This window comes from Eubalaena glacialis, chromosome 18 (assembly GCF_028564815.1).
Source record: "Eubalaena glacialis isolate mEubGla1 chromosome 18, mEubGla1.1.hap2.+ XY, whole genome shotgun sequence".
Taxonomy (NCBI): Eukaryota; Metazoa; Chordata; class Mammalia; order Artiodactyla; family Balaenidae; genus Eubalaena; species Eubalaena glacialis.
The window spans coordinates 69,823,321-69,849,774 of record NC_083733.1 but is presented as its reverse complement, the minus strand read 5'-3'; the positions used below and the strand labels follow the sequence as shown (position 1 = coordinate 69,849,774).

Here is a 26,454-nt window from a genome sequence, read left to right as displayed (position 1 = left end):
CAAAGAACACACTTAATTCCTTCAGCAATGAGTTGTGTTAAGTGTCATCTACTAGGGAAGCTTGCCCAAGCCTGCGAGTCCAGGGTGTTTATTGGGGGTTGGTCATTTAGACGCACATGACTGACTGACTAATCATGGAAGCTCCAGAACCCCAGAAGGAAAGCAGGTGTTCACCATAAATGTACAAACTATCTAGAGAAGTTGGTACAGTATACTTCAAGGGTTCAAGCATGCAGAACACTCTTATGAGTTAGAACATTCCAGGATCTCAGTCCTTAGGAGTTGGCCGAGGGCCAGTCGTGAAACAGGCCTTCTTGGGAATGTGCAAAGTGTGACCAACTCATGTGTGTAAAGTTAACTCTTTCCTGCACACACGTAATAACTGGTCCTCCTTTTCATGGGAAGATACTCCTAAATGGGTTTTATTCATATTCAGTGCACACTTTGTATTCTGGTTAACTACTTTTGTTCACTTTTTACCATTCTTCTCTTTCCTATTACGATCTTCCTCTGGGTTACAAGTCTATTTGGAAACAAGTTCATGCTTACCTTTTCAATAATATGGACAGTAAATCTTACCTTTTCCACTGTACTCTTAGAAGTTCTTTCCCTATGCTCTCATGGATTTTTTCTGTTTATTTCAGAATGGATGAGAAATCTTGAAAGCAAAGCGTTGATCCCAACACACAGCATTCTTGAGGAGGAACAGTCCCATAGCATGAAGTTGGAGAGATACATATGGGATGATCCTTGGTTCTCCAGGTTAGAAGTTTTGGGATGTAAAGACCAATTAGAAATGTATCACATGAACCAGAGTACAGCTATGAGGCAAATGGTCTTCATGCAAAAGCAAGTACTGTCTCAGAGAGGCTCTGAGTTCTGTGAACTTGGGGCAGGGTGTAGCCAGAGCCTAAGCATTGTTCCATCTCAGAAAGTTTCTCAAATAGAACATTTCTATAAGCCTGATACAAATGCTGAAAGTTGGAGATGTAACTCAGCCATAATGTATGCAGATAAGATTACCTGTGAAAATAATGAGTATGACAAAGCCTTCTACCACTCCATGCAACCTGTTCACCCTGCAAGGGTGCAAACTGGAGATAATCTTTTCAAATGTACTGATGCTGTTAAATCTTTCAATCATATACTGCATTTTGGTGATCATATGGGAATGCATACAGGAGAAAAACTATATGAATATAAGGAATGCCATCAAATCTTTAACCAGAGCCCATCATTTAGTGAACATCCAGGACTTCATATTGGAGGAAACCAGTATGATTACAAAGAATATGAGAATATCTTTTACTTTTCATCCTTTATGGAACATCAAAAAATTGGTACTGTAGAGAAAGCATATAAATACAATGAATGGGAGAAAGTCTTTGGGTATGACTCATTCCTTACACAGCATACAAGCACTTACACTGCAGAGAAACCCTACGAATATAATGAATGTGGGACGTCTTTCATCTGGAGTTCTTACCTTATCCAACATAAGAAAACTCATACTGGAGAGAAACCCTATGAATGTGATAAATGTGGAAAAGTTTTTAGGAATCGTTCAGCCCTTACTAAACATGAACGGACTCACACTGGAATCAAACCCTATGAATGTAATAAATGTGGAAAAGCCTTCAGCTGGAATTCTCATCTTATTGTACACAAGAGAATTCATACAGGAGAGAAACCTTATGTATGTAATGAATGTGGGAAGTCTTTCAACTGGAACTCCCATCTTATTGGACATCAGAGAACTCATACTGGAGAGAAACCTTTTGAATGTACTGAATGTGGGAAATCTTTCAGCTGGAGCTCCCATCTTATTGCCCACATGAGAATGCATACTGGAGAGAAGCCCTTTAAATGTGATGAATGTGAAAAAGCTTTTAGGGATTACTCAGCCCTTAGTAAACATGAAAGAACTCACTCTGGAGCAAAACCATATAAATGTACTGAATGTGGAAAATCCTTCAGCTGGAGCTCCCACCTTATTGCCCATCAGAGAACTCACACAGGAGAGAAACCCTATAACTGTCAGGAGTGTGGCAAAGCATTCAGAGAACGTTCAGCCCTCACTAAACATGAAATAATTCATTCTGGAATTAAGCCCTATGAATGTAATAAATGTGGAAAATCCTGCAGCCAGATGGCTCACCTTGTTAGACATCAAAGGACTCATACTGGAGAGAAGCCCTATGAGTGCAATAAATGTGGAAAATCCTTCAGCCAGAGTTGCCACCTTGTTGCCCATCGGAGAATCCACACTGGTGAGAAACCCTACAAATGTAATCAATGTGAAAGATCCTTTAACTGTAGCTCTCATCTTATTGCACACAGGAGAACTCATACTGGAGAGAAACCATATAGATGTAATGAATGTGGGAAAGCATTTAATGAGAGTTCTTCCCTTATTGTACATCTGAGAAACCATACTGGAGAAAAACCCTACAAATGTAATCATTGTGAGAAAGCTTTCTGTAAGAATTCTTCTCTTATTATTCATCAGAGAATGCATAGTGGAGAGAAATGCTTTATATGCACTGACTGTGGAAAAGCCTTTAGTGGTCACTCAGCCCTACTTCAACACCAGAGAAATCATAGTGAAGAGAAACTCTGTGAATTGAATTGATGAGAGATTTTTCTTTTATTGTACATTTGATAACACATTGAAAAAAACCGTATAAGTATAATCAAGAGGGGAAATTTTTAATACGAGTTCAGTAAGACTTCTCCCCTTATTAATCAGTAGAAATTATCTTCGTAGAAGAAACCTGTGAATGAAAAGAATAGGCAAAAGCCTTCCACAGTTGTGTAGCCTTTATTTAACATCAAATAATTACAGTGAAGAGGACACCAGACTCCCCTCATGGTCCACCAGGAATCCTACTTGAGCAACATGAACGTAGGGAATGAGACATCTTTTAGTAAGAGATCTCAACTATTTGTGGATCAGAGTGCATTGTTAAAGGAAAAACTTTATCCTAGGAAAAGTGTTTCAACTAGAAATATGCTGTTTTGCATCAAGCTGGAATATTGGATGGAAGCTTTACAATAACATTTTGTGCATCATTACGGAAACACAGATTGTGCTATTATAAGGGGAGGGTCTGGGTGCCCTTTAAGGAATAGAATGTGGAATACTAAACCTGAATTTAAGGGAAAAAAAGTGTTGAATGGGATATTTACTGTTGATCAAGATTAACCTTAGAAAAGATTAGTAAATGAGATTACTAATGATGGAAATGTATTGCCCATAAGTATGAGACTGATGTTGTTGGAACAAAAGGTGATACTTAATAACCCAGTGTGTCAGTGACCATGGTTTACTCATTACTGCATTGTTGGACAATTCGTTTGTAATCTGTTTTAGGCAGTCACTGTAAGTTATAATTATGGATACTGAGTCAATATACATAACAAAAAAAGGAATAAAAAGGACACAAAATTGTATATACATATCTACTATAACATCTAAAAAGTGTATATGCATAACGACTGGAAAGACCCATGGATAAATTAACCCAGTTAAGGTTTTTTTTTTAAGTTTTACAAACACATACAGCACTTATCATGTGCTAGACTTTGTTTTAAATACTTTTCAAATATTAACTTGTTCAGTCCCCTTAATTCTATGAGATAGGTACTATTATTATCCCAGTTTTACAAAGGGAGAAACTGAGGCAGAAATCATGAGAAACCTACCTAAGGACACAGCTAGTTAGGAGTAGAAAGATTGTTTGGCTCCAGAGATTGTTTTAACCACTGTATTGCACTGCCTCTGCAGTGATTTTTTTCCCCTAATTTTTTTTTTTAAATTTTGTTCAGTGTTCTTATAGTAGATATTTGATAATAAAAATCAAATTCCTAAACAATGAGAAGTAAAGTTACCTGGCTTTCTGCCCTGTGGGATTTTGGGTAGCATGAGAGCAAAGCTCCCTTTGGAATATGAAGTCTGGATTGGACATTCAGAATCAGTGCATTTTCTGGGCTCTGCGTTCCCTAGAATTTCACCACCTATGACCCTGAAGATTACAGCAGAGCAGGGGCTGGAGGACTCACTGGAGGTTTGGGCAAGTCAGAGGAAATGCCCCTTGATGGGTTTAGAATGCCCTTCATGAGGCAGAGGGCAAGAAACACATCTGCACATGAGAGCACCATTTCTCAAGGTCTCCCTAGAATTCAATGTTTATATTTTCTTTATCTTCTCCAGATGAAGAGATTACGTGATAGTAGGGAGGATTCAGAAGGGAAGGGAACTAATCAGTCATAAAATGAGGAAGTTTCTCTGAGTGCTCAGAGTGGAAAGGGGGCAAGATGGATAGGAGGACTTGGGTGGCGTTTCTTCGGTTCACAAATATTTCCTGTATTTCCCTAAGGTAGGGCTATAATTAGGGGCCAGCAGGCCTTCCTGGATGGGTTTCAAGGGCATTGGTTAGAAATCCAGGGTACAGAAGGTTCATCTAGTTCTCGAGGGGTCCATGACTCTCCAGTGGTTGAGAAAAAGTGGCCTGCTGGTATGGTGGGACTCTGTACTCACTGTCAGACTCCCGTAGCTGGCGCTTCCATAGGTATGTAACACTGACCCTACCTTAATGTATAGGGGTTGCCCAGTAACGGTTGCAGGGGTAAATTAATTGGATTTCTTGTGTGATTTGTGCAGAGATCCTTGGAGAGAATAGAGGCAGCACTATTAACCTCTGTAAGAGACAGCAGCCTAATGCATCAAGAGGTGTATTGCCAACATATGGGTATTGTATTCTAACACCCAAAGTAATATACTTTGAACCCAGATTCTCTGATTTAGGGACTACAGAGGATTTTGTAAGTCATACACAAATATTCCACAAGCATCCTGGCAAGTTCTGTAACTGTACCACCAAGCTTAGTATCTTTTAAAAAATATTTCTAAATGGGCCTCCTGGACTTCTAAAGTGTCCTTCTAAAAGGGTCCCAGACTTCTGCTTCCTCCTAGAAGGATTCCCTACCTCCCTACCACCTATTACACAACCTTATGTATGCCCAGGGCTCCCAGGTCCCCTCTTACCTCCCTTATTCTAACCCACATGTAGCTCAGTTCATTGCCCTTTTGATCCCCACGCTCCACTCTTCCCCAACTCTGAAACCTGCTGGGCTCAGTTGGAACTCTCCATTCAGCCATCTTCTGCTGTGACTGAAACTTGGGTCTCCCCTCTGCACAGTACCTTTTCTTATGATCCTTGCAGGGAGTAGCTGCTTTCTCTCCCACTCTTCTTCATTTGTTGCTTCTAGATTGTTTTCCCTCCCTTCTCTCTAAAACTGAGTTCTGACTCTTGGGACACCAAACTGTCGTATCACTCTTGCTTCCCTCTGTTGCAATCACCTTATGAATGGTTCACTCTTCCCATCCGTAAAGATTTCAGCCCTTGCTGTATTGCATCTAAAACCACCCCCATCATAATACTTCCTGATTTTATTGTCCAGGTAGATGATCTTCCTGTGTCCTGACCTCACAGTTCTTTGACCTGTCTGCTCACGGTTTTGTCACCCTCCCTGCAACAGACGGTCACTCCCATAGTCATCCCTAGGAGCATTCCATTACCAGTGACTGGAACCTCCCCACCATCGGTTTCAAATGTCTTTTCCTAAGCTCGTTGGCTTTTCAGTACCAAGATTTCAACAATCCCTTCACTGAATCTTCCCTTACGCTTGCTCCCAGCAGACGACTTTGCTTCTTGTTTCCCTGAGTGAATAGAAGCCAGCAGAGGCCTTGCATGACATCTGTCCACCTTCTCTACCCACTTTCCATAATTTCCGTGCCTTCCCACTGGTGCCTGTATATGAACTGACTGGGTTGGCACCAGAGCCTGTCCCATGTCCACTACTCCAAGACATCGCTCCAGCAAGTTTCCCTTATCTCTTGTATCCTCAGGTTTTCTATATATACTGGATTATCCCCATGGACATGTAAACATACTTCAAAAAAACAAAACAAAAAAGTCTCTGGCTCCTGAATCATTCTCTGCTTTGTTTCAGAAAGCAAAATATTTCAAAAGTTGTCTGTTCTTGCTGTCTTCACTTCCCTTCCATTCTTTCTTTTTAAAAAAAAAAAATGTATTATTTTTGGTTGCGTCGGGTCTTAGTTGGGGCACACGGGATCTTTCGTTGCGGCGCATGGGCTTCTCTCTAGTTGTGGCGCGCAGGCTTAGTTGCCTGGCAACATGTGGGATCTTAGTTCCCCGACCAGGGATCGAACCCGTGTCCCCTGCATCGGAAGGCGGATTCTTAACCACTGGACCACCAGGGAAGACCCCTTTCCATTCTTTCTTGGACCCACTCCAAAACCTACCTTGCTGCCAGATGACCTCCACATTGCTAAATCCAGTGGTCAGTTCTGTTTTCTTCCTTGACGTTATCAGCAGCATCTTAGATTCTTAGATAATAGATCATTTCCTCCTTGAAACACGTTCACCTGGCTTTTGGGACTTGCCTCCTGCCTCTCTGGCCTTCATTTCAGGCCCCCTTTGCTGTTCCTTCCCCACCTCCTTTACCTCTTACTGTCAGACTGCCCACTTCCCATCTGCTCACAGTGCCTTGATCTCATCCAGTCTTGAAGCCCTGTAAACACCACTGGTATGCTGATGACTCTCCCTTTAAGGCCACAGTTTGATGAGTTTTGAAAACTGTCAACACCCTTGCAACCACCACTACAATAAAAATAGAGAATATTTGCCCTTCTCCAAAAAGTTCCCTCATGTCTTTTCACAGTTAATCTCCACCCTACCCCAAGACCTGGGCAACCACATGTCTGCTTTGTCAGTACATATTAGAATTGTCTTTTAGAGTTTTATAAAGATAGAATCATACAGTATTCTATTCATATGCTACGTTTGTATCCAGATTCTTTTGCTCAGCATGTTTTGGAGGCTCATCCACGTTGTAGCATTTATCAGTAGTCTACTTTCTTTGCTGAGTAGCTTTCCATTATGCAGATGTGCCACAGGTAGTAGTCATCCTGTTCACCTGTAGATGGACATTGACTTGTTTCCAGTTCTGGGCTAGTGTAAATACCGCCGCTATGGACATTCTTCTTCAGGGCTTTTTTGTGTATGCAGGTTTTCATTTACCTTGGGTAAAAACCTAGGAGTGGAATAGCTGAGTTGTATGGTAAGTAAATGTTTAACTTCATAAGACACTTCTATGGACCTTTTAATCTGATGTCTTTATTCTGTTTTACATTCTGGGAAATTTATCTCTTATTTTTTAATATTTCATTTTTGCCATTTAAAAAGTTTCTCTTTTTAGGACTCCTATTATTTAGATGTCAGTGTGTCTGTGTCTGTTGTTCATATCTGTTATCTGCTCTTTTGTGTTCTCTAGTTCCTTCTCCTTTCTTCCTTTTGTCTGGACATTTCCTCAGCTTGCTAATTTGTTTCTCAGCTGTCCATTTTGCTGCTCATTTCCTCTATTGTGTCTTCATTTCAACCACTATTTTACATTTCTAATATTTCTACTTGATTCTCTTTTATGTGTTCTTATTCTCATTTCCTATTGTTAGTATCATGCCTTATCTCTTTAAATGTACTTAATTGACTAAGTTAAAATTTTGGTCCATCTGTTCTAATATACGTGCTTCTGGTGGAATCTGTAATCCAGTGTGTTGTTTTTCTTTTTGAAATAGTTATGCTCAGAAAATTGCTTACTGCCTGGCCAGTGAGCACATTTATTTCTCTTAGGGAAGCAGCTACTCCATCAGTTTTTATGCATACATGAGACAGGATCAGATCCTGGTCCCTGTAAACCCCACTGAACTCAGGGGTGGGAGGATGGATCCTAGGATGGAGAGGTGAAGGCATCAGAAAGCCAATCACTGACTTCTTACCTCACAAGATAACTGAAATGTGATTCACCAGCCCAGGGCTCTGTGGAGGCAGGGTGGAGAAACATGTGCCTGATGTGATGTAGTCTCTGCCTGTCTCTCAGCTACTCCGAAGCCCTGCCTTGATTCCACTCCTCAGGAAGCCTGAACCAGAGGCTGTGTCACTGCAGCTGTGGGTGATGCCGGACCGTCCAGTCAACGAATTCTCCTCACTTTCCACCTCACTGCCCTGTCTTTACTTGCTTCATTGCACACGTCTCTATGGAACATCACCTGGTCTATTTTTTTCCTTCCTATTGTTCACACCATCTCCCGACACCATACACTAGGCTGTGAGCTCCATGGGGGAGGGCACCTCGTTGGTCCTGGCCGTGCTGTGTCCCTAGTGTCCAGCACAGCACCTGTGGTTCTGTGAGTGCTTGGAACACACCAGCAGGTTGTTGCTTGTGCTTCCCAGCAGCCCGACCTCATCAGGTGGGGTGGCCATGAGTTCTCATCATCCTGGGTCTTCTGACCATGGAGAGGAGACTGGGGGTGACTGTGGGGTGGTGCCCACAGGGAGAAGGGCTTTGCAATCATAGACAGATGGTCAAGAACCCCTGTATGTGGGAGAAGGACTAGTCAGAAGGCTTGACCATAAAATGGGGGGTGGGGGTGGATATCAGAGATGCTACAAATCAGACTCACCTTGTGGGCAGAGGAGAGAAGTGGCCAGGAATGTGGGCGGTGCTGGGAGCTCCCCAGCAACACAGAGTCTTCGAGTCACGAGGGTCAGGGCTCATCCCAGCCTTCCCTGCAGATGCTGTTCTGTCTGCACAGGCAACACCCTCCCTTGTGTTGTCACAGAGACAAAATCCCCCTGCAGATGGAGTGAGTAGCACTTACGGGCAGCACTGTGCTCAAGGTGGGTCCTCGTGGTGGGAGGAACTGCTGAAGAGTCTAGACAAGTATTTATGCCTTGAGGACGGAGGGTCCCCAGGTGGAGAACTGGGGGCCCGAATCACAGGGAACCTGATCAGATTTTCCAGCAGGAAGTCACTAAGTTTGGCCTTGCTCCCCAAACTCCTGATCCTAAAAGTCACTTGGGGGCTTATTAAAAATATAGACCTCCTGGCCCCAACCCCGATCCGCTAGACCCAGTGCTCTGGAGATTCTTGTCATGCTGGGAGCAGACATCCAGTGGGACCTGACATGGAAGGAAGCCAGCTTGGATTGGGGTCATTATGGGTCCACCTTGGGCAGGACTCACGCAAGGTGTGAGGGACTCTAACCCGGCCCCATGCAATGACGACACCATAGGAAAAGCCTGGTAGCCCAGGCTTCACGTGGCCTAGAGGGGCAACCCCAAGGTCCTCTTCAAAGAGTTCTGGGATAAAGGAGGGGTGAAACCTGGAGGTGAGGGGTGACAATGTTGAACCTTACCTCCAGGCTCCTGGAAAACAGAGATAGTTGAATCCCTCCAACCTTTTGTGTTCCAGGAAACGGCTTACTGCAAAGGACAGATAGGACTCTTGACCCCTCTTTCACATAGGACAAGGCCAGAGCCAGACTCTCCAAATTTCCATTCACTCTCATAAATGATTAGCTAGACTGTCCGCGCTGATCAATCAGAACAAAAGTCTGTTGACTTGACTTCACCAAACTTTAGTTCAGCTTCTTCCCTCCCCAAAGACCCTTGAACTCTGACTTACTCCTAAGGTTAAATAAGTATTCGAATGCAGGAAAGTGGCCCCTCTCTAGAACCAGCTGACGGCAAGACATCTCCTGCTGCAGTCTGATCTTCCACTCCCCACACCCGGTTCTTTCTAGCCTTGTTCACTCCTCCCTGTGAAAGAAAGTTCCTTTCTGCGCAACCTTGGAGATGCTTGCAGATCTTACTGTCAGAGTGTTCTCCCTACTGCAACAGTCCCCCTCTCCTTACTGGAATCGTCTTTCTGAATGTAGTCTCTCCTTACCTAAGCTTGATTTTGTTTTCTGTTTGGCAGAAGTTGGCTCCAGGCCCTGCTTCTGGGTCTGGTCAGAACCCACAGCAGGAAGGATGATCTCCCACAAGGCCTTGGTGAGCTGCCCAGACACGCACGAAGGCTGGGTTTCTGTATGGGAACCACTGAGCAACTTTAACCAGGAAGGACAGAAAATGCTTTTGTTTTTAAAGAGGTCCTAGTGGCTGCTGTGTGGATAATGATCTGATGGAGGCAACCGTTACCAAGGAAGGCAAGCGCGGAGGCTACTGTGGTCGTTCCGGCAAGAGATGGACACTTGGACCAACGTGGTGCAGAAGTGTGCAGAGAAGTGATGAAACGCTTCACCGTACAGATTCAAACCGCTCAGTGAACCTCAGAGCAAGAGAAACACAAAGAAACCACATTATTAAAAAGTACTGAAGCCCAAGAGAAAAGGTCATGGTCATGGTGGAGAAGCTTGGATCGGATTTACCTTCTTTCCGGTAATAATTAAAAACTCCTAACCTTGAGCAAAAAGCTTAAGGCAACTGGAGAACAACCGTAGCAGGAAGAGATTGGTGGAGCCCATCCTCAGTTACCTAGGAGACGCGGCTGGGCTGCACAACCTTCTGGGAGTTGTGGTCCATAGGCCGAGCCCTGGCCTCCTCGGACAGGGGAGCACCTGTGAGGCTCAGACTACAACTCCCAGAAGGCACCGTGGCGTGCCTCCGACCAATGGGAGCACTCAGGCCGCTGGGAGACAGCGGCCTGTGCGGCCTTCTGGGAGTTATAGTCCATGGGCTTCACTTAAGATCACCCAAACTCAAAGGCTTTTCTCATTTTTAAAAAATAATAGCTTTGACAGGGAGGGACAAGACAGGGGTAGGTGATTAAGAGGTACAAACTACAGTGTATAAAATAAATGAGTTACAAGGATATATTGTACATCACAAGGGATATGCCAATATTTTATAGTAACTTTAAATGGAGTATAATCTATAAAAATTTTGAATCACTATGTTGTACACCTGAAACTAATATTGTGAATCAACTACACCTTATTTTAAAAAGAACTTGGAAGCTTTGAAAATAAATGAGTTGCCAAGCCATGAAAAGACATGGAGAAACATACTACTAAAGAATATATTAAATAAGTATTAATAAGTGAAAGGAGCCAATTTGAAAAGGCTACATACTGTATGAGTCCAACATATGACATTCTGGAAAAGGGAAAACTATGGGGATAGTGAAAATATCAGTGGTTGCCAGAGGGTTGGGGGAGGAGAGAGGGATGAATAGGTGGAGCATAGTGGATTTTTACAGCAGGGCAACTGTGCTGTATGACATTTTATAAGATTGGATACATGTCATGATACCTTTGTCAGAACCCATAGAATGTGTAATGCCGGGAGTCAACCTCAACATAGACTAGGGACTTTGATTATGATGTGTCAATGTAGGTTCATCAGCTGTAACAAATGTACCTCTCTGGTGTGGGATGTCAATCATGGAGAAGGCTGTGTGTGTGTGTGTGTGTGTGTGTGTGTGTGTGTTTGTGAGGGGGCAGAGGGTACCTGGGAACTCTGTTGTGAACATAAAGCTACTCTAAAAAAGAAAGTCTTTTGAAAAAACAATAGGTTTCTTGAGGTATTCACATACCATAACATTAACCTTTTTAAAGTGGTTTTTAGTATATTCACAATATTGTTCATTCATCACAATTATCTAAGTCCAGAACATTTCATCACTCCAAAAGGAAACCCCATTAGCAATTACTCTACTCCCTATTCATTCCTCCCCCCAGCCCTTGGCAACCAGTAATCTACATTCTGTCTGTATGGATTTTCCTATTTTGGACCTTTCATATAGATGGAATGATATAACGTGGCCTTTTGTTTCTGGATCCTTTCACTTAGCATAATGTTTTCATAGTTCATCAGTGTTGTAGCATAAATCAGTACTTTGCCCCTTTTCTTGGATGAATAATATTCCATCATGTGGATATACACTTTTTGTTTATCCATTCATCAGTTGATGGACATTTGGGTTTATAATAACTTTTTGGTTATTATAAATAATGTTATGAACACTGTTTTATGTTCTTTTAGGTGATGGTCAGTCAGGTGCAGCCATAAGAGGAGACACAGGAGAGTAGCAGGAAGAAACAAAGTTTATTATACTCACAGGTCCTAGAAAGATGGAGTTACGGCATGCCACGAAGGTCCACACATGCTGCAAGCCAGGGAGCGGGCTCAACCAAGCAGGTGGGGAGCAGAGAGTGAAGACTAGCCCACAGGCAAGTGCTTTTATTAGGGGTGGGGGTAGAATACACAGGAATAGGCATGAGGTATGTCATTGGTGCTTTTGAATGTTACTAGGTCATGTTCAGGGGAGAGCAAAGAGGAAGCCCCTTGTAGCAGGGGCCAGCCTTATCACTTGATAAGCCTGGTCCCCTGGGAGGGGTGCTCACAGCCTGTTTGCGGGGATGTTGAGGCAGCAGGAAAATACAAAATTTAAAATTTTACAATACAATGAAATAGGTGAAAGGGGTAAAAAGGTACAAACATCCATTTATAAAATAAGTCATGGGGATGTAATGTACAGCATCGCAACTGTAGTTAATAATGCTGTATTGCATATCTGAAAGTTATTAAGAGAGTAAATGTTTTTATTTTTTATTGAAATATAGATAATTTACAATGTTGCATTAATTACTGCTGTACAGCAAGTGACTCAGTTATACATATATATACATTTAAAAAAAATATATTCTTTTCCATTATGGTTTATCACAGGATATTGAATAGAGTTCCCTGTGCTATACAGTAGGACCTTGTTGTTTATCCAGTCTCTGTATAAAAGCTTACATCTGCTAACCCCAACCTCCCATTCCATCCCTCCCCCTTGCAAACCACCAGTCTGTTAAGAGTAGATCTTTTTTTTTTTTTAATATTTATTTATTTTTGGCTGTGTCAAGTCTTAGTTGCAGTGCGTGGGCTCTTCACTGTGGCGTGCGGGCTCTCTAGTTGTGGCGCGAGGGCTTAGTTGCCCCTCGGCATGTGGGATTTAGTTCCCCAACCAGGGATCGAACCGGCGTCCCATGCATTGCTAGACATTCTTAACCACTGGACCACCAGGGAAGTCCCAAGAGAGTAGATCTTAAAAGTCCTAATCACAGGAAAAAATTTTGTAATTATATATGTTGTAATATGTATATGTGACAGATGTTAACTAGACTTATGATCATTTCACAATACATACAAATATCGAATCATTATGTTGCACACCTGAAACTAATATAATGTTAATGTCAGTTACACTTCAATAAAAAAAAACTACAATACAATCCACACTGTAGTGCTCCAACATCATTAACAATATTATTTGGGGGTGAATAACACTTTCCACCTGGGTTGTGGAGATGCTAAAGGTGACTGGGACGGCTGGACATGGCCACTGACGGCAAATTTTGGTAAAGGTGACAATGAGGAATAGTCCTATAAGGCATATGACGAAGGTTGGGAACACAGTTTTGCAACCGGACACCCTACTTTGGAAGAAAGCCAAGAGAACAGGTCAGGCACCTCTGGATTTAAGGGAACCTGTTGAAAGGTTTTGGTGACATTATGAAAGATCTTATCTCTTGGCCTAATCCTCATAGCTTGACCTGGTATTATTCTCTACACATCTGTCAGCATTATTTAATAACTCACAGTGGTATTCTGATGCTTGTAGGATTCATCCAGCTGGGCTGGGTGCACAGACTGTAAGAACCAAGTCTAGGAAGAGCCAGGTGTTCACAGACCTATAGGAAAGGATTGGGCAAGGCAGTAGTGACCATTGGGAAGTTGATATCCCAGACCAGCCCCAAAGACAGCGGTGTCCATGGGGAGCTTGAGAGACCTAAATCCAGTCTAAAGGTCACAGTACCAATAGGGAGCCCCAAACTAAGTTCAAAGAGACACAGCAGATGAACTCATCCAGACGGGCTTGATTGGGGGCGACTCTGAGACTGCGGGATTTAGAGAGAGAGCATGGGGCGCTTGTTCTTACCTGGCTCATCCCCGGGCATGGCAGGATGGGAGGAAGGCAGATTGGGCTGTTGTAAGAGCAGAGCAAGAAACTTCATGGCCCACAACGGGCGTATATCTGGAGGCCTGCCTTGTCATCTCCTCACATTCAGGAAGGACAGCTGCCCTTTGGGGCACAGCACACGAGGAACCAACTCCTAACCCCAGGGGACTTTACAAACCTCAAAAGGTCTCTGGTCTGTTCACTTATTCTAATTGGTAGGAGGAATGAAAACCTGTTTTCTGTATTGTGGGAACTACCAGATGGGCAAAGGGCACGTCCAAGGGACAACCTTCTTCCATGCCATCTAGTTTTCTATCCTATTTCCACATTTTCAGATGATTCATTTAATCTCCTTTAAAGAAACTTGGGTCTAGGTTTCTGAACAGCACCCTCAGAGGCTGGAGGAGTATTGAATTGCTTTATTGCAAATATTATACTCTCCCATTTTACAACCAGAACTAACGTTCAGTGCCCACACTCTTTTTGAGCTTTGCGTGGACTCCCTTATTGAGCCATCGCTGTAACCCTGTGAAGTAGGTATTAGTTCCTGTCCTATTCTTCTGATGAGGAAACTGAAGCTCAGAGGGGTAAGTAACTTGATCAAGCTCAAACATCTAGGAAGCCAGAGATGAGGGTTAGAATTCAGGCATTTGAACACAGAGCCCTGCTGTTTTCTCTGTTGGCTTCTTATGATGTGTCACATTGAATTATTATTATTTTTTAAATATTTATTTATTTATTTAGCTGTGTCGGGTCTTAGTTGTGGCGTGCATGCGGGATCTAGTTCCCCCACCAGGGATCGAACCCGGGCCCCCTGCACTGGAAGCACAGAGTCTTAGCCACTGGACTGCCAGGGAAGGCCTCACATGGGATTATAATTGATTTCTTTCTGCCTCCTCACTAATCTGGACGGTCTCTGAGGGCAGGGACCTGGTCTTATTCACACCTGTACCCAAGAGCTTAGCATCCCTCCCAACGCGCTCACTCATTCTGTTAGGCTCCCCACTGGCTGACTTGGTTCCATGAAAGAATTCCATGTGGCAACGTGAGCTGACCTCACACTGGTGGTTCCCAGTCAGAACCCAAACATTCTGTAGCGAGAAGAGCTCCTTAGTTGCTCAGAGAAATATAGGACAGATGCTAGCCTACAACTAAATATTTCCTTTCATCCATACGATAACAAACTTGCAGTTTTGGAACGATGGACAAGGTTCAAAGTTCTTTCACCATTTTATTTTTGTTTTTAATGGAATTCCCACTTCATTTGTGCTTGCCTTATGCAGGTGAGTTCAAACCAGTTGGACAGACAACACACTTAATGGGTCACTTCAAGCATGTTTTCAGTTGTTTTAGAGGAAGTAAAAAGGAGTAATTACATTTCACTGCTACAAGTTTTCTTTTCCAGGTTATATACAGTCACAAAGACCCACAAATGTCACCAAAAAGCCCACACTGTATGCTAAGGAATTTCAATTATCTCACGTTCAAAGAGCTTTCTCAAAACACAGAGGTGAGTCATTGTTAGTACTCGTTCAGTGAAGTGAGAACTGTATTCTGGGGTCCTCTTATGTGCTATATCAATGTGTCTCTTCTTTTTTTTTTAAGATTTAAAAAAAATTTTATTTATTTTTGGCTGCGTGGGTCTTCGTTGCAGTGCACGGGCTTCTCATTGCAGTGGCTTCTCTTGTTGCGGAGCACGGGCTCTAGGCACGCGGGCTTCAGTAGTTGCAGCACGTGGGCTCAGTAGTTGTGGTTTGCGGGGTCTAGAGCACGGGCTCAGTAGCTGTAGAGCACGGGCTTAGTTGCTCCACGGTATGTGGGATCTTCCCGGACCAGGGCTTGAACCTGTGTCCCCTGCATTGGCAGGCGGATTCTTAACCACTGCACCACCAGGGAAGCCGAATGTGTCTCTTCTTGTATATTTGTTAGTAGCATGGTCCATAAAATAATAAAACTAGATAAGCATTGCTTGGAAATTACATCCTATACTCTTCATTCTCTGTAAACTGAGTGACAGAAGGGCTGTGACTGTTGGGCCCTCCCTGGCCCCGGCTCTCTGACCTGATGAGAGCACAGCCCCCTTCAGCTCTGTGCCAAGTTTCTCCAGGTCCTCAGCTTGGGAGGAGGTTTCCCAGCTTGCGTGACTGCAAAAGCAGACCAGGACCCAAATGCACTGTTTTGTTTGTTTTTTTTTTTTTAATTATTATTTATTTATTTATTTATTTTGGCTGTGTTGGGTCTTCATTTCTGTGCGAGGGCTTCCTCCAGTTGCGGCAAGCGGGGACCACTCTTCATCGCGGTGCGCGGGCCTCTCACTATCGTGGCCTCTCTTGTTGCGGAGCACAGGCTCCAGACGCGCAGGCTCAGTAGTTGTGGCTCACGGGCCCAGTTGCTCCGCGGCATGTGGGATCTTCCCAGACCAGGGCTCGAACCCGTGTCCCCTGCATTAGCAGGCAGATTCCCAACCACTGCGCCACCAGGGAAGCCCCTGCATTGTGTTCTTAATGGTCCAGATTCATCAGAGGAAACACTGGATGCAAGCAGTGTTTTTGCAAATTAAGCCGCGCATTTCTATCAATACTAGGCATTGGAATAAACTTATTGAGAACATTTACCATCTTAGCTATTTGGAAACTACGTTTTAGGCCCCCTCATCTAATACCAAGTTACATCCTAATCTTCCTAAATGCATCTTAAACATGTCTCTTCTTTTGGATCCCCTTCAACGGCCGTGTAGCTCCAGCACGTACTACACCCACGTCATTCCCAGGGCGTACTGGTAAGTCAAGGCATCTGGGAGGGTGGGTGGGATCCATGGACGTTCACAAAGCTGCTGTGCTGTGTGGCTCCAGAGGGCACCCCGCGCTGCTTGTCACTAACCTGTACAGCCCCTTTGTGCAAATTAGAAAAAGGCGCCCCCCGCCCCATGGTTGGATTAGTAATGACGTTGCTTGGGGCAGATTAGAAAATAGCACAGAGGTCAAAGCATCAGGAAATACAGGGAAAAAAATACCAAACCCGCAATTAATCCATCCCTCCATCCATCCCAAAGAAGTTATTACCCTTCCTAAAGCTCAGCTATAATATTTCACTTCCCAGTTCACCCCCCGCCACCCCGCAGCACCAAAGCCCAGAAAAGGAGTTCAGGCCAAGGTATCAGAAGGCCCACATTCTAGTCCTTACTTTGACACTAACTTGTCTTGTAAGATGGCAATAGAGGCTCGCTGAGACCTCTGCCACGCCTGAGCTTTGGGTCCCAAGTGTAGCTTCTGATACAGAGACAGAGACAGAATTGTTTGTCTAGTCAGATCACTGGAAGACTCCCATTTTCTCCTGTAACTTTCAGCTCTTGGTTATATGGAAAGATGCCTACCTCACAATAAGGAAAATACACATTGAAAATACACTAGAATTACAGTTTTCAGCTATCATGTTGAAAATAGGCAAAATATTTCACAACAAACTCTCCTGGCAAAGGAGTAGGGAAAGATAATCTCATATCTTGTTTGTAGGCTAGGAATGAGTACAACTTCTACAGAGGGCAATTGGCAATTCTTTTAAAAAGAATGCATTCACTTTTTGACCCAGAGTGTTGAAATATCCCTGGGATTTGTTTTAATCAGGTATGGTAAGACACGCAGACATGGAAATGATCGTCATTTAGGAAGACGTTTATACACATGGAATTCTAGAAACAGAAGGCATGGCACACCATGCTGGGCCATGTGGGGAAGGACCAGAGTGGGTTAGGAGGCAGGAGGAGGAGAGGGGAGAGGATGACCCAGAGCTTCTATTGGGGTTTTTGAGGGAAGGAATGGGTGAGGTGGGGTAGGTACATGGAGTAAGCTTAGTGTTGCATAGTTTGAATAATTTTGGTGGGCCCTGGGCTATAGGAGTGGTTCTCAGGTGTCCAGTACCTGGCCCTGGGGTGATTCAGGGCAGAGGGAGTATTGGCCTGGTGTGTGAGGGTTTGATGGTTGGTTTGAATATCAAAGACACCACAGGGGAGTCGCTTGCTGTCTCTGGGAAGTAGCCAGCCCTGAGACGTGGAGCTTTCCCAGGATGAAGGCCCCAAATGGTAGACCATCAAAGATACAGAAAATAAGAAAATAGAGTCGATATACCCCGCAATTCCATTTCTGGGAATTTTATTTAAAATATGCTACTCCAGGGAATTCCCTGGCAGTCCAGTTGTTAGGACTTAGCACTTTCACTGCCAGGGCCCGAGTTCAATCCCTGGTCAGGGAATTAAGATCCCACAAGCCATGTGCCACGGCAAAAAAAAAAGAAAGAAAGAAAGAAAGAAAGAAAGAAAGCTACTCCATTTCCTTAGTTCACTTACCCTCCTCTTTTGCTTGGTGACTTTCTCGTCTATTTTTCTCATCCCACAAATACTCCCAACATATCTACCCCAGGCTCGCTCTTAGGGGGTGACCTTTCTTCCTCCATCACTGACAAAATACAAGCAGAGTGTCTGCATCCCCTGATCTAGCGCAGTTGTACCTTCTCATTTTTCCTCCTGTCTAGGCCAAGACTGACCCCCCACCTGTGCACCAGCTAACATCCCCTCAGGCCAACTGGGGACAGCCCGGGCAATTCTCTCTCCCTTTCCAGGAACATCACAGTATTTAAAAGTATCATCCCCGTTCTTATATGAACATGCTGTCGGTCTTCCCATATTAAAAAACAAAACTTGTCTCTTGATCCCTCAGCCCCCTCTGGGAGCTGCCCCCATTTCTCTTCCTTCCATGACAGCAAAACACTTCAGGAAATTTCCAAAACTTGCTCTCTCCAATTCCTTTCCCCCTGTTCTCTCTCGAACCTGTTTCACTCATGCACATCGATAATATCTCCTTTGACTAGGTCTCCAATGACCTTCCCATTGCCAAGTCCAACAACCAATTTTCAGGAGTCACTGTATTGAAACCAACTGTAACCCATTACCCCCCCCCCACCTAGTATTTCATTAAGAAAATCTGAAAACACAGAAAAGTTGAGAGAATCATAGAATGAACATCTATGTACACCACACCTAAAGTCTACAATTAAGCGTTTAATCTGCAAGCATTTTTACAGTCCAGATTCTTTTTGTCATGTCAGGCTGACTTCACATTGAGGTATGCATCTCAAAATATTTCTCAGCTCAGTGGTTGAACCAGTGAAGGGACAGAAAGTGAGGGAAGGCCACGTTTGCGACAAGGGGTAGGCACTTCAATTTGTCAGATTTTTACAAGTGGTTTTTTTTTTTTTAATATTTATTTATTTATTTTGTCTGTGTCGTGTCTTAGTTGCGGCACATGGGATCTTAGTTGCGGCATGTAAACTCTTTAGCTGCAGCATGCGGGATCTAGTTCCCTGACCAGGGATTGAACCTGGGCCCCCTGCATTGAGAGCGTGGAGTCTTACCTACTTGACCACCAGGGAAGTTCCTACAAGTGATTGAGTAATGTACTTAGTCAATTGCTCTTTTGTTCAGTTTGTACCAACAATAGCTCTGTTTATTTATTTTTATTTCAGATAATGGGAGAAGTGATACACCTGAGCCTACAAAAAGCATCCAAGGTTTTGTAGCACATTCAGTGGGCCTAAATACCAACCCCAATACAGGTTTGTGGAATAGATTCTGAATTGCCCTACAATATTCTTTTTGTAACAGCACTACACAACCTAAGACCATCTGGGCAACACTTGAGTTGTAAAACTAAGGCCACTCTCCTTTCAGCTACATCGATGGCCGGTTCTGCTGTACTGAGTCAGGGATCCAGTCTCATAAGAGAGGGCTTTGACCAAAGACAGGAGGCAGATGGAAAAAGGAATCAGAGATTGGGTGGGAATTCAAATTATATTTGTTCACACAGGCTGTACAATCTAGCCTCTCTGTTTTTTTTTTTTTTAGTTAAGAATACTATTTTTAAGGTTATTTCTGATTTTCTCTCCCATTCTGCCAAAACAATATGATTAACAAATATATTAACTGATAGTCACACCCAAAATGAGATTTTATGAGAACCTTTTTTTTCCATTTTTAGCGCTGATTCCTCATAGAGCTGCTCTTGTTCAAGTAATTACAATTGCGTGTATAGCCTTCAGTATTGCCCTGATATGTGGGATCACTATTTCCTACATGATATAGTAAGTCTATGCTAAATAACTTTTACCATCCTTAAGTAAGACATAAGTTAACTAGGTTATTATTTTGTGATAGTAATGATGATGATGGTGATAATTCTTATAATCCTTAAATTACTATGGTCATTATACATTTTCAGACAGTGTTTTTCAGAATATGGGCTATATTCATGTTGGGTCATGATATAAATGAAAAAATTTAAAAGAAACTGGATAAAAAGAATTTTTAAAGTAAAAATAGAAATTAATAAAAAAAAAAGCAAGCAAACAAACAAAAAAGAAACAGGACAGAATACAATTTAGTAGAATAGAAGGTATTAAAGTAAATGTTGGGCTTCCCTTGTGGCTCACTGGTTAAGAATCCGCCTGCCAATGCAGGGGACACGGGTTAGAGCCCCGATCCGGGAAGATCCCACATGCCGCAGAGCAACTAAACCCATGCACCACAACTACTGAGCCTGCGCTCTAGAGCCAGCGAGCCACAACTACTGAGCCCACGCACCACAACTACTGAAGCCTGTGCACCTAGAGCCTGTGCTCTGCAACAAGAGAAGCCACCACAATGAGAAAGCCCGCGCACCGCAATAAAGAGTAGCCCCCGCTCACCCCGACTAGAGAAAGCCCGTGTGCAGTAACAAAGAGCCAACGCAGTCAACAACAACAACAACAAAAAGTAAATGCTGATTTTCAACCTTTTCAGACTCAAGATTGTGAGGTAAATCTTATCTCTTACTGTGGATCATGATCAAAAATGTTTGAAAGCCACAGTCAGAGATGCTGTCATCCTCCCAAAATGTGGCTTTCTAGAGTGAACTTGATACTTTGGAAGGAATCTTAATAGTGCAAAGCAGAAAAGAGTGACCACTCTCTCTTTCACTAGAAACTTATTATCAATGCAATAGTAGGGGTAATAGTAGTGTTTAGGGAAGACACTTCATCTTGTTCGCACAAATAAAGCTTGTGGTCAAGCTCAGGTTATGTGATCATTTTGAAATTAGTGTCAGACGAAAGCGAGCCGCGCTGTGACAACATGCTTCTCTGATCAGGACCAACACATTGATTCTTATTCTAGGATTTAGTTCCAGGACTCCATTATATCCCATCAGAAACAGCTTGAGGAAGTACTAAATTATTTACTCTATCAGAATTAAGTGTGTACATGGGAATTGTATTGCCATGTATGGGATATTTTTTAAGGTAGCCATTTTAGGACCAGTTGGAGTATGTCAAATGAAGGCAAAATTAAAGGTAAAATTGAAGAAATTTTGCTAAGGAGAGAGTGTCCCCAGTATGTTTGGTTCTGGGTTATCTATGACTCAATTTATGTAACTGGAATTTCAGTTTATTTCATTAGTCTAGACAAAGATGTTAACATATGAAGATTGCTAAAGTAACTCACTGCAACGTATCCTCCTGGAATTTCAGTGCCCAATTAAATTACTGAGCTAATGTCAACATTTACAGCTTTTATATTTGTGTTACCCCCTAGTGACATTTTAGGACCTGAGGCAAAAGGAAAAACGTGTGCCCCAAAGTACATGTTTTTACATAATTTTTAGTGGTTAATTTTTTCCAGAAGTAGATTTTTGAAAATATATTGGTAAGTTTGATTTCACTTAAACCAGGAAAGTAAAGTTATAATAAATTTTGTTTCTGGTAAAGATAAAGTATTTAAACTTAAAATAATGCTGTGAGTTTTGATACAGCACTTTTCAATTTTTAAAATATATTTCAACTACTTTAATATTTTGGAAAAGAAGAACCATAAAATAATATATAAAAACATGTATATAGGGACTCACATTTTTCCTTTTGACTCAGTCTTCCATATGGTTCATCACAGCACTGATGGATCCTGTCTTTAAAATTTTGATATTTGGTTTATCATGGATTTTTCACATTCATTTCTTTCTTTCTTTTTTTTTTGGCCATACCATGAGGCTTGCAGGATCTTAGTTCCCCAACCAGGGATTGAACCTGGGCCCTAGGCAGTGGAAGCACCGAGTCCTAACCACTGGACCACCAGGGAATCCCCTCATTTCAATTTTTTACAATATTAAGTCAAAATATTTATCTCCATTACTGAGTTTTTTGGCACCCCCTTAAACTGTGCACCTAAAGCGAGCACCTCACTCTCCTCACCCAAAATCTGGTCCTGTTCCAGCTTCCTGATTATCTGTAACAGTGTTTACAATCAGGCCATTTCTTCCTGCTACAGAGCATGATTCTGGAATGTTCCCCCTACATCCCTTCCTCCATCACAGCCCCTTAGAACACAAATAAGCTAACCCTAAAATGGTTTGTTATTACATGAGTCAAACACAATTAGGAAGGTAAGTATGTTAGGAAAAAGTAGAACACTCTATTACCCATTTTCACTTCACACAGAAATATCTGTTCAATGATCCACTTCCAAGTCTGGGCCTAGGGTGGGGAGAGCGAGGCACTCACCTCAGGTGCAAAATTTAAGGGGGTGCAGTAGTCAAGAAACTCAGTAGTCAAGAAAAATAATAATTTATTGCAATATTTTTAAGTCTAAATTAATGCCTTCAAAAATCCATGATGAACAAAATATCAACATTTTAAATACATGATCAGTGACGGTGTCGGGCCAAAGCATATTGGAGACTAAGCGAAAGGAAAAATCAGCAGTACCTATGCTACATTCATTTAAAATGTTGACATTGTGTTCCTCTTGGATTTCTTGGCATTAATTTTTCTTTTGTAAAATATTGCATTAAGATATTATTGAACTTGATCATGGAGGTTTGTGCCCAGCCCGAGTGCCCCATTCCCGTCACCTGGCTCCAAATCAGTCACCCCTTTTCTGCGTGTCAGCCCCAATCTGAGTTCTATAATTATTTGGGTTTAAGTCTATTTCTGCCTCCTCCCCCATGTACTAGTGACCCCTTTTCAGTCAGAAAGTCACAAGATTAAGACAGTATGATTTAGTGGGAAAATTGTGCTTTTAAATTTATCTATTTTGTCCTCCAGTCGACTGGTACAGGCTGAGGAAAAACAACAACTTGCGTCGCTCTATAAAAATGTCAAGATACCATTATTAGGAGATGAAGAGGAGGTCTCTGAGGATGAGGGCCAGGATGAGTCCACGCACCTCCTTCCAGAGAGTGAGAAGGAACTGGAAAAGTTCATTCATTCAGGTAGAGGGTCAACAAGCTTATCTTGTCAGATCCAAAATCCAAGGGAAGCTGAACTGACAATGACGGTTGGGTTTTCAAAGGCAAAGCTAATGAATATTTACAGCCACACATGCAGGAATGAGCCATTCACATCAAATTACACAGAGGGGCAAACAGCTGTGTGGTTGTTCGATTCCTTTTGCAAGGCAATTCCAAGGACTGAAAAGAGAGTTCAGGAAACAAGACTTTTCCTGGACTCAACATTTCCCTTAAACATACTTATCAGTGTCGTGTTGTTGCCGAGTTTTGACCACAGACAGGCAGATGCCCTCCTGCGCTGTCTGCCTCAGTCTGATGTGGAAATGGGATGCAGGCCCACGAAACAGAGGTTACTACCCCCAGGTCAGAGACGACTCAGTGAGAATTGCCCACTACCCCTGCAAATCCTTGTGAGGAAAGAACAACATATATGCTCATAGAAACCTGATTTTGTAGAAGTTCTGAGATTCTTCAGTACTTGCTTAAAAAAATTCTAGAGCAAAATGATGTAGATTTCAGTGTCTGATTCAATACTATTAAGCATCTGCTGCATGGATCTGCTCTCTAACCCCCAGAGGTAGTCAGAGAGAGGCTGAGAGGCCAAGAGTAGAAGAGATAATTGATGCTTACTGAGGCAGACCGCCCTTGTACTCTTAGAAAATATTTTTTAATGTCTTTTCATTGCATTGAATTATAACTTTTCTAAATGTTTAAAAATTGAAGTATAGTTGATTTACAATATTATAAATTTTAAAAACTGGATATTTATAAAGCTTGAATACAGAAAGTGGGAAAATCATTTCAAAATGCAATTTTCACCATCCTTATCAGACAAATAACATTCATGAAAGCCTGAAAATTCCATTGTTTGTTCCTTTATTTTTCCATATATTTCCTCACTTCTTTTGTCTCTAATTCCTGATTTATTAGCATCTAAATAATGTTATGTTTACATTTTAGTCATTAGATCGAAAAGAAGAAAACATATGGAAAAGAAGAGATTGAACACAGAGCAAAAGTTGGTAAAGGAAGTGGAAATAAAGGATGCTGTACATACCACAAATCCAGGGCGTCTGTGAAAAGAAATGAAAGAGAGGCAGGACATGCCAGCCAGTGTGGAGGAAACAGTGACAGATGACAGAATGTGAGCATGACTTGCTCCTGGAGAACCTTGTGCAAGAGCACTCTAAAGGAAGAACACCAGACGTAAAAACAGGAAATAAATTCATATGAATTTATTCATAGCAATTCATAGCAATCTTGCGTCCTAGTTCTTAGAGTTTATGAATAAATATAACTTAATTGGAAAAGAAAAAAATCCAACTTCTTAAGTGTGAAAGAGAAATTGTCAGGATTTTCTTTTCTCACTCCTAACCAGTAGTTTCTTCGGGTAAGTCTCCCAGACCATGTGAGGAAACCACTTTCATGAAACAAAGCTTCCCCAGTGACATTATCTGTTAATTCCAGAAGCTCGCTTCCATTTTATGTATAACAAGACTGAGAATGTCAAAATGAATATGACAGCAGACAGTAACCTTTGTTTTTAGGGATCTGGGACCTGGTTCAGGAAATAGGTCTGCGGGCAAAGAGCTATAAAGCATTGCCAGATGTACTGAGTGCTGTAAGCTGGAAGTCACCGAGAGCTGTGGAAACACAAAAGGGGCAGGATTTAATCTGAGCGGTGTTGTTGGTGTGGAAAACAGTCTGATGGTTCCTTGAAAAGGTAAACATAGAGTCACTACCTGACCCAGCAATTCCACTCCTGGGTATATATCCAAAAGAATTGAAAATATATGTATCTGCACACAAGAGAAACCCTCACACAAACGTTCATAGCAGCATTATTCATAAGAGCAAAAAGGTGGAAACACCGCATATGTCCATCAACCGATAAACAAATTAACAAGATGTGGTCTCTCCATACAGTGGGATGTTATTAAGCAAGAAAAAAGAAGTACTGACACATGGTACAACATAGATGATCCTTGAAAACATTATGCTAAGTAAAAGCGGTTAGACACAAAAGGTCCACACATCGTATGATTCCATTTATACAAAATACCTAGAATAGGCAAATCCATAGAGGGTCAAAGTAGATAAGTGGTTCTAGGTGCCGGGGGAGGGGAGAAAAGGGAAAGATGGTTGGTGGGTAGGAGGATTCTCTTGGGGGCAATGAAAATGTTGAAAAAAAAGATTAGTGTAACTTGAGGAGGCTGGTACCGAACCCAAGTTCAGCTGCTCACCACTCAAAAGACCAATACTCAAGAGACAAGTGTTATATTTGATTTACAACATTGTTTTAATTCCTGCTGTACAGCAAAGGGACTCAGTTATACATATATATATATATATATACACTCTTTTTCTTTCTTTCTTTCTTTTTTTTGGCCGCACCTTGCAGGATCTTAGTTTGCCGACCAGGGATTGAACCTGGGCTACCTCAGCAAAAGCGCTGAATCCTAACCACTAGACTGCCAGGGAAATCCCTGGACTGCTTTTTATCAAGTATCAAGCAAATGAGAAGAGCATGAATCTTCTCAGGCAGATGTGTCTTAGCAAGAATCACCGAGGCAGGCAGAATTCTAAGATGGCCCCAAGACTCCTGCCCCCTGGTGTACACAGCTGTGTAGTTCCCTTCTCTTGAGTGTGGGTCTTTGAATATGACAGATGTCACTCTTGTGATTACGCAAAAGTGATGGGATTGTCGCTCTCTTAATTGTTACATTAAGCCACCTGTCCAAGTCTTTAGGGACTGGCTCCATGCAGGGAAAGACCTTTACTAATCAACCCAGTGTGAAGGCTTCAGGCTTTCTCAGATTTTTTCCAGACATGCATCTTCCCTGGTGTGTGTGTGTGTGTGTATGTGTGTGTGTGTGTGTTTCACCAGTTCTACCATATACAGTATGCTGCATTTATTTTTATTTTTTAAAAGTAGGATTGAAAGCCTTTTAGTCTTTTTTTAAAGTTAATTAATTAATTAATTAATTAATTTTTGGCTGCATTGGGTCTTCACTGCTGCGTGCGGGCCCTCTCCAGTTGAGGCTAGCCTGGGCCTTTCATTGCGGTGGCCTCTCCCTGCTGCGGGGCACGGGCTCCAGGCACATGGGCCCAGCAGTTGTGGCTCACGGGCTCCAGAGCGCAGGCTCAGTAGCCGTGGCGCTTGGGCCCAGCTGCTCCGAGGCATGTGGGATCCTCCCGGACCCGTGTCCCCTGCATTGGCAGGTGGACTCCCAACCCCTGTGCCACCAGGGGAGTCCCTATGCTGCATTTA

At 42.6% G+C, this 26,454-nt stretch overlaps 2 protein-coding genes across 8 annotated transcripts in view; both read left to right on the top strand.

Moving 5' to 3' along the window:
- Window positions 1-13,083, top strand: part of ZNF606 (zinc finger protein 606) — a 29,221-nt gene extending 16,138 nt beyond the window's left edge. For 2 of the 7 annotated variants that reach the window (XM_061172731.1, XM_061172732.1), the window contains one exon: window positions 645-3,838. In XM_061172731.1, the coding sequence (XP_061028714.1) occupies window positions 645-2,632 (1,988 nt within the window). In that variant the 3' untranslated portion in view covers window positions 2,633-3,838. Of the gene's footprint in view, window positions 1-644; window positions 3,839-9,843; window positions 10,870-11,909 lie in introns of those variants that run through there. The other 5 variants (XR_009697810.1, XR_009697809.1, XM_061172734.1 and 2 more) reach the window with 5 other exon arrangements.
- A 1,895-nt stretch (window positions 13,084-14,978) lies between these two features.
- Window positions 14,979-24,431, top strand: C18H19orf18 (chromosome 18 C19orf18 homolog). Its single transcript, XM_061172551.1, has 4 exons — window positions 14,979-15,158; window positions 19,905-20,007; window positions 22,999-23,165; window positions 24,144-24,431. The coding sequence occupies exons 1-4, from the start codon at window positions 15,077-15,079 to the stop codon at window positions 24,260-24,262; spliced, it is 471 nt and encodes a 156-aa protein (XP_061028534.1). The 5' UTR covers window positions 14,979-15,076; the 3' UTR covers window positions 24,263-24,431.
- The last annotated feature ends 2,023 nt before the right edge of the window (window positions 24,432-26,454 follow it).

Coding starts and splice junctions, on each gene's coding strand:
- C18H19orf18 (XM_061172551.1), top strand. CDS start 15,077: ATGGACAAGGTTCAAAGTTCTTTCACCATTTTATTTTTGTTTTTAATG. Junction 15,159..19,904: donor TTTGTGCTTGCCTTATGCAG/GTGAGTTCAAAC, acceptor TTCCATTTTTAG/CGCTGATTCCTCATAGAGCT. Junction 23,166..24,143: donor GGAAAAGTTCATTCATTCAG/GTAGAGGGTCAA, acceptor TTTACATTTTAG/TCATTAGATCGAAAAGAAGA.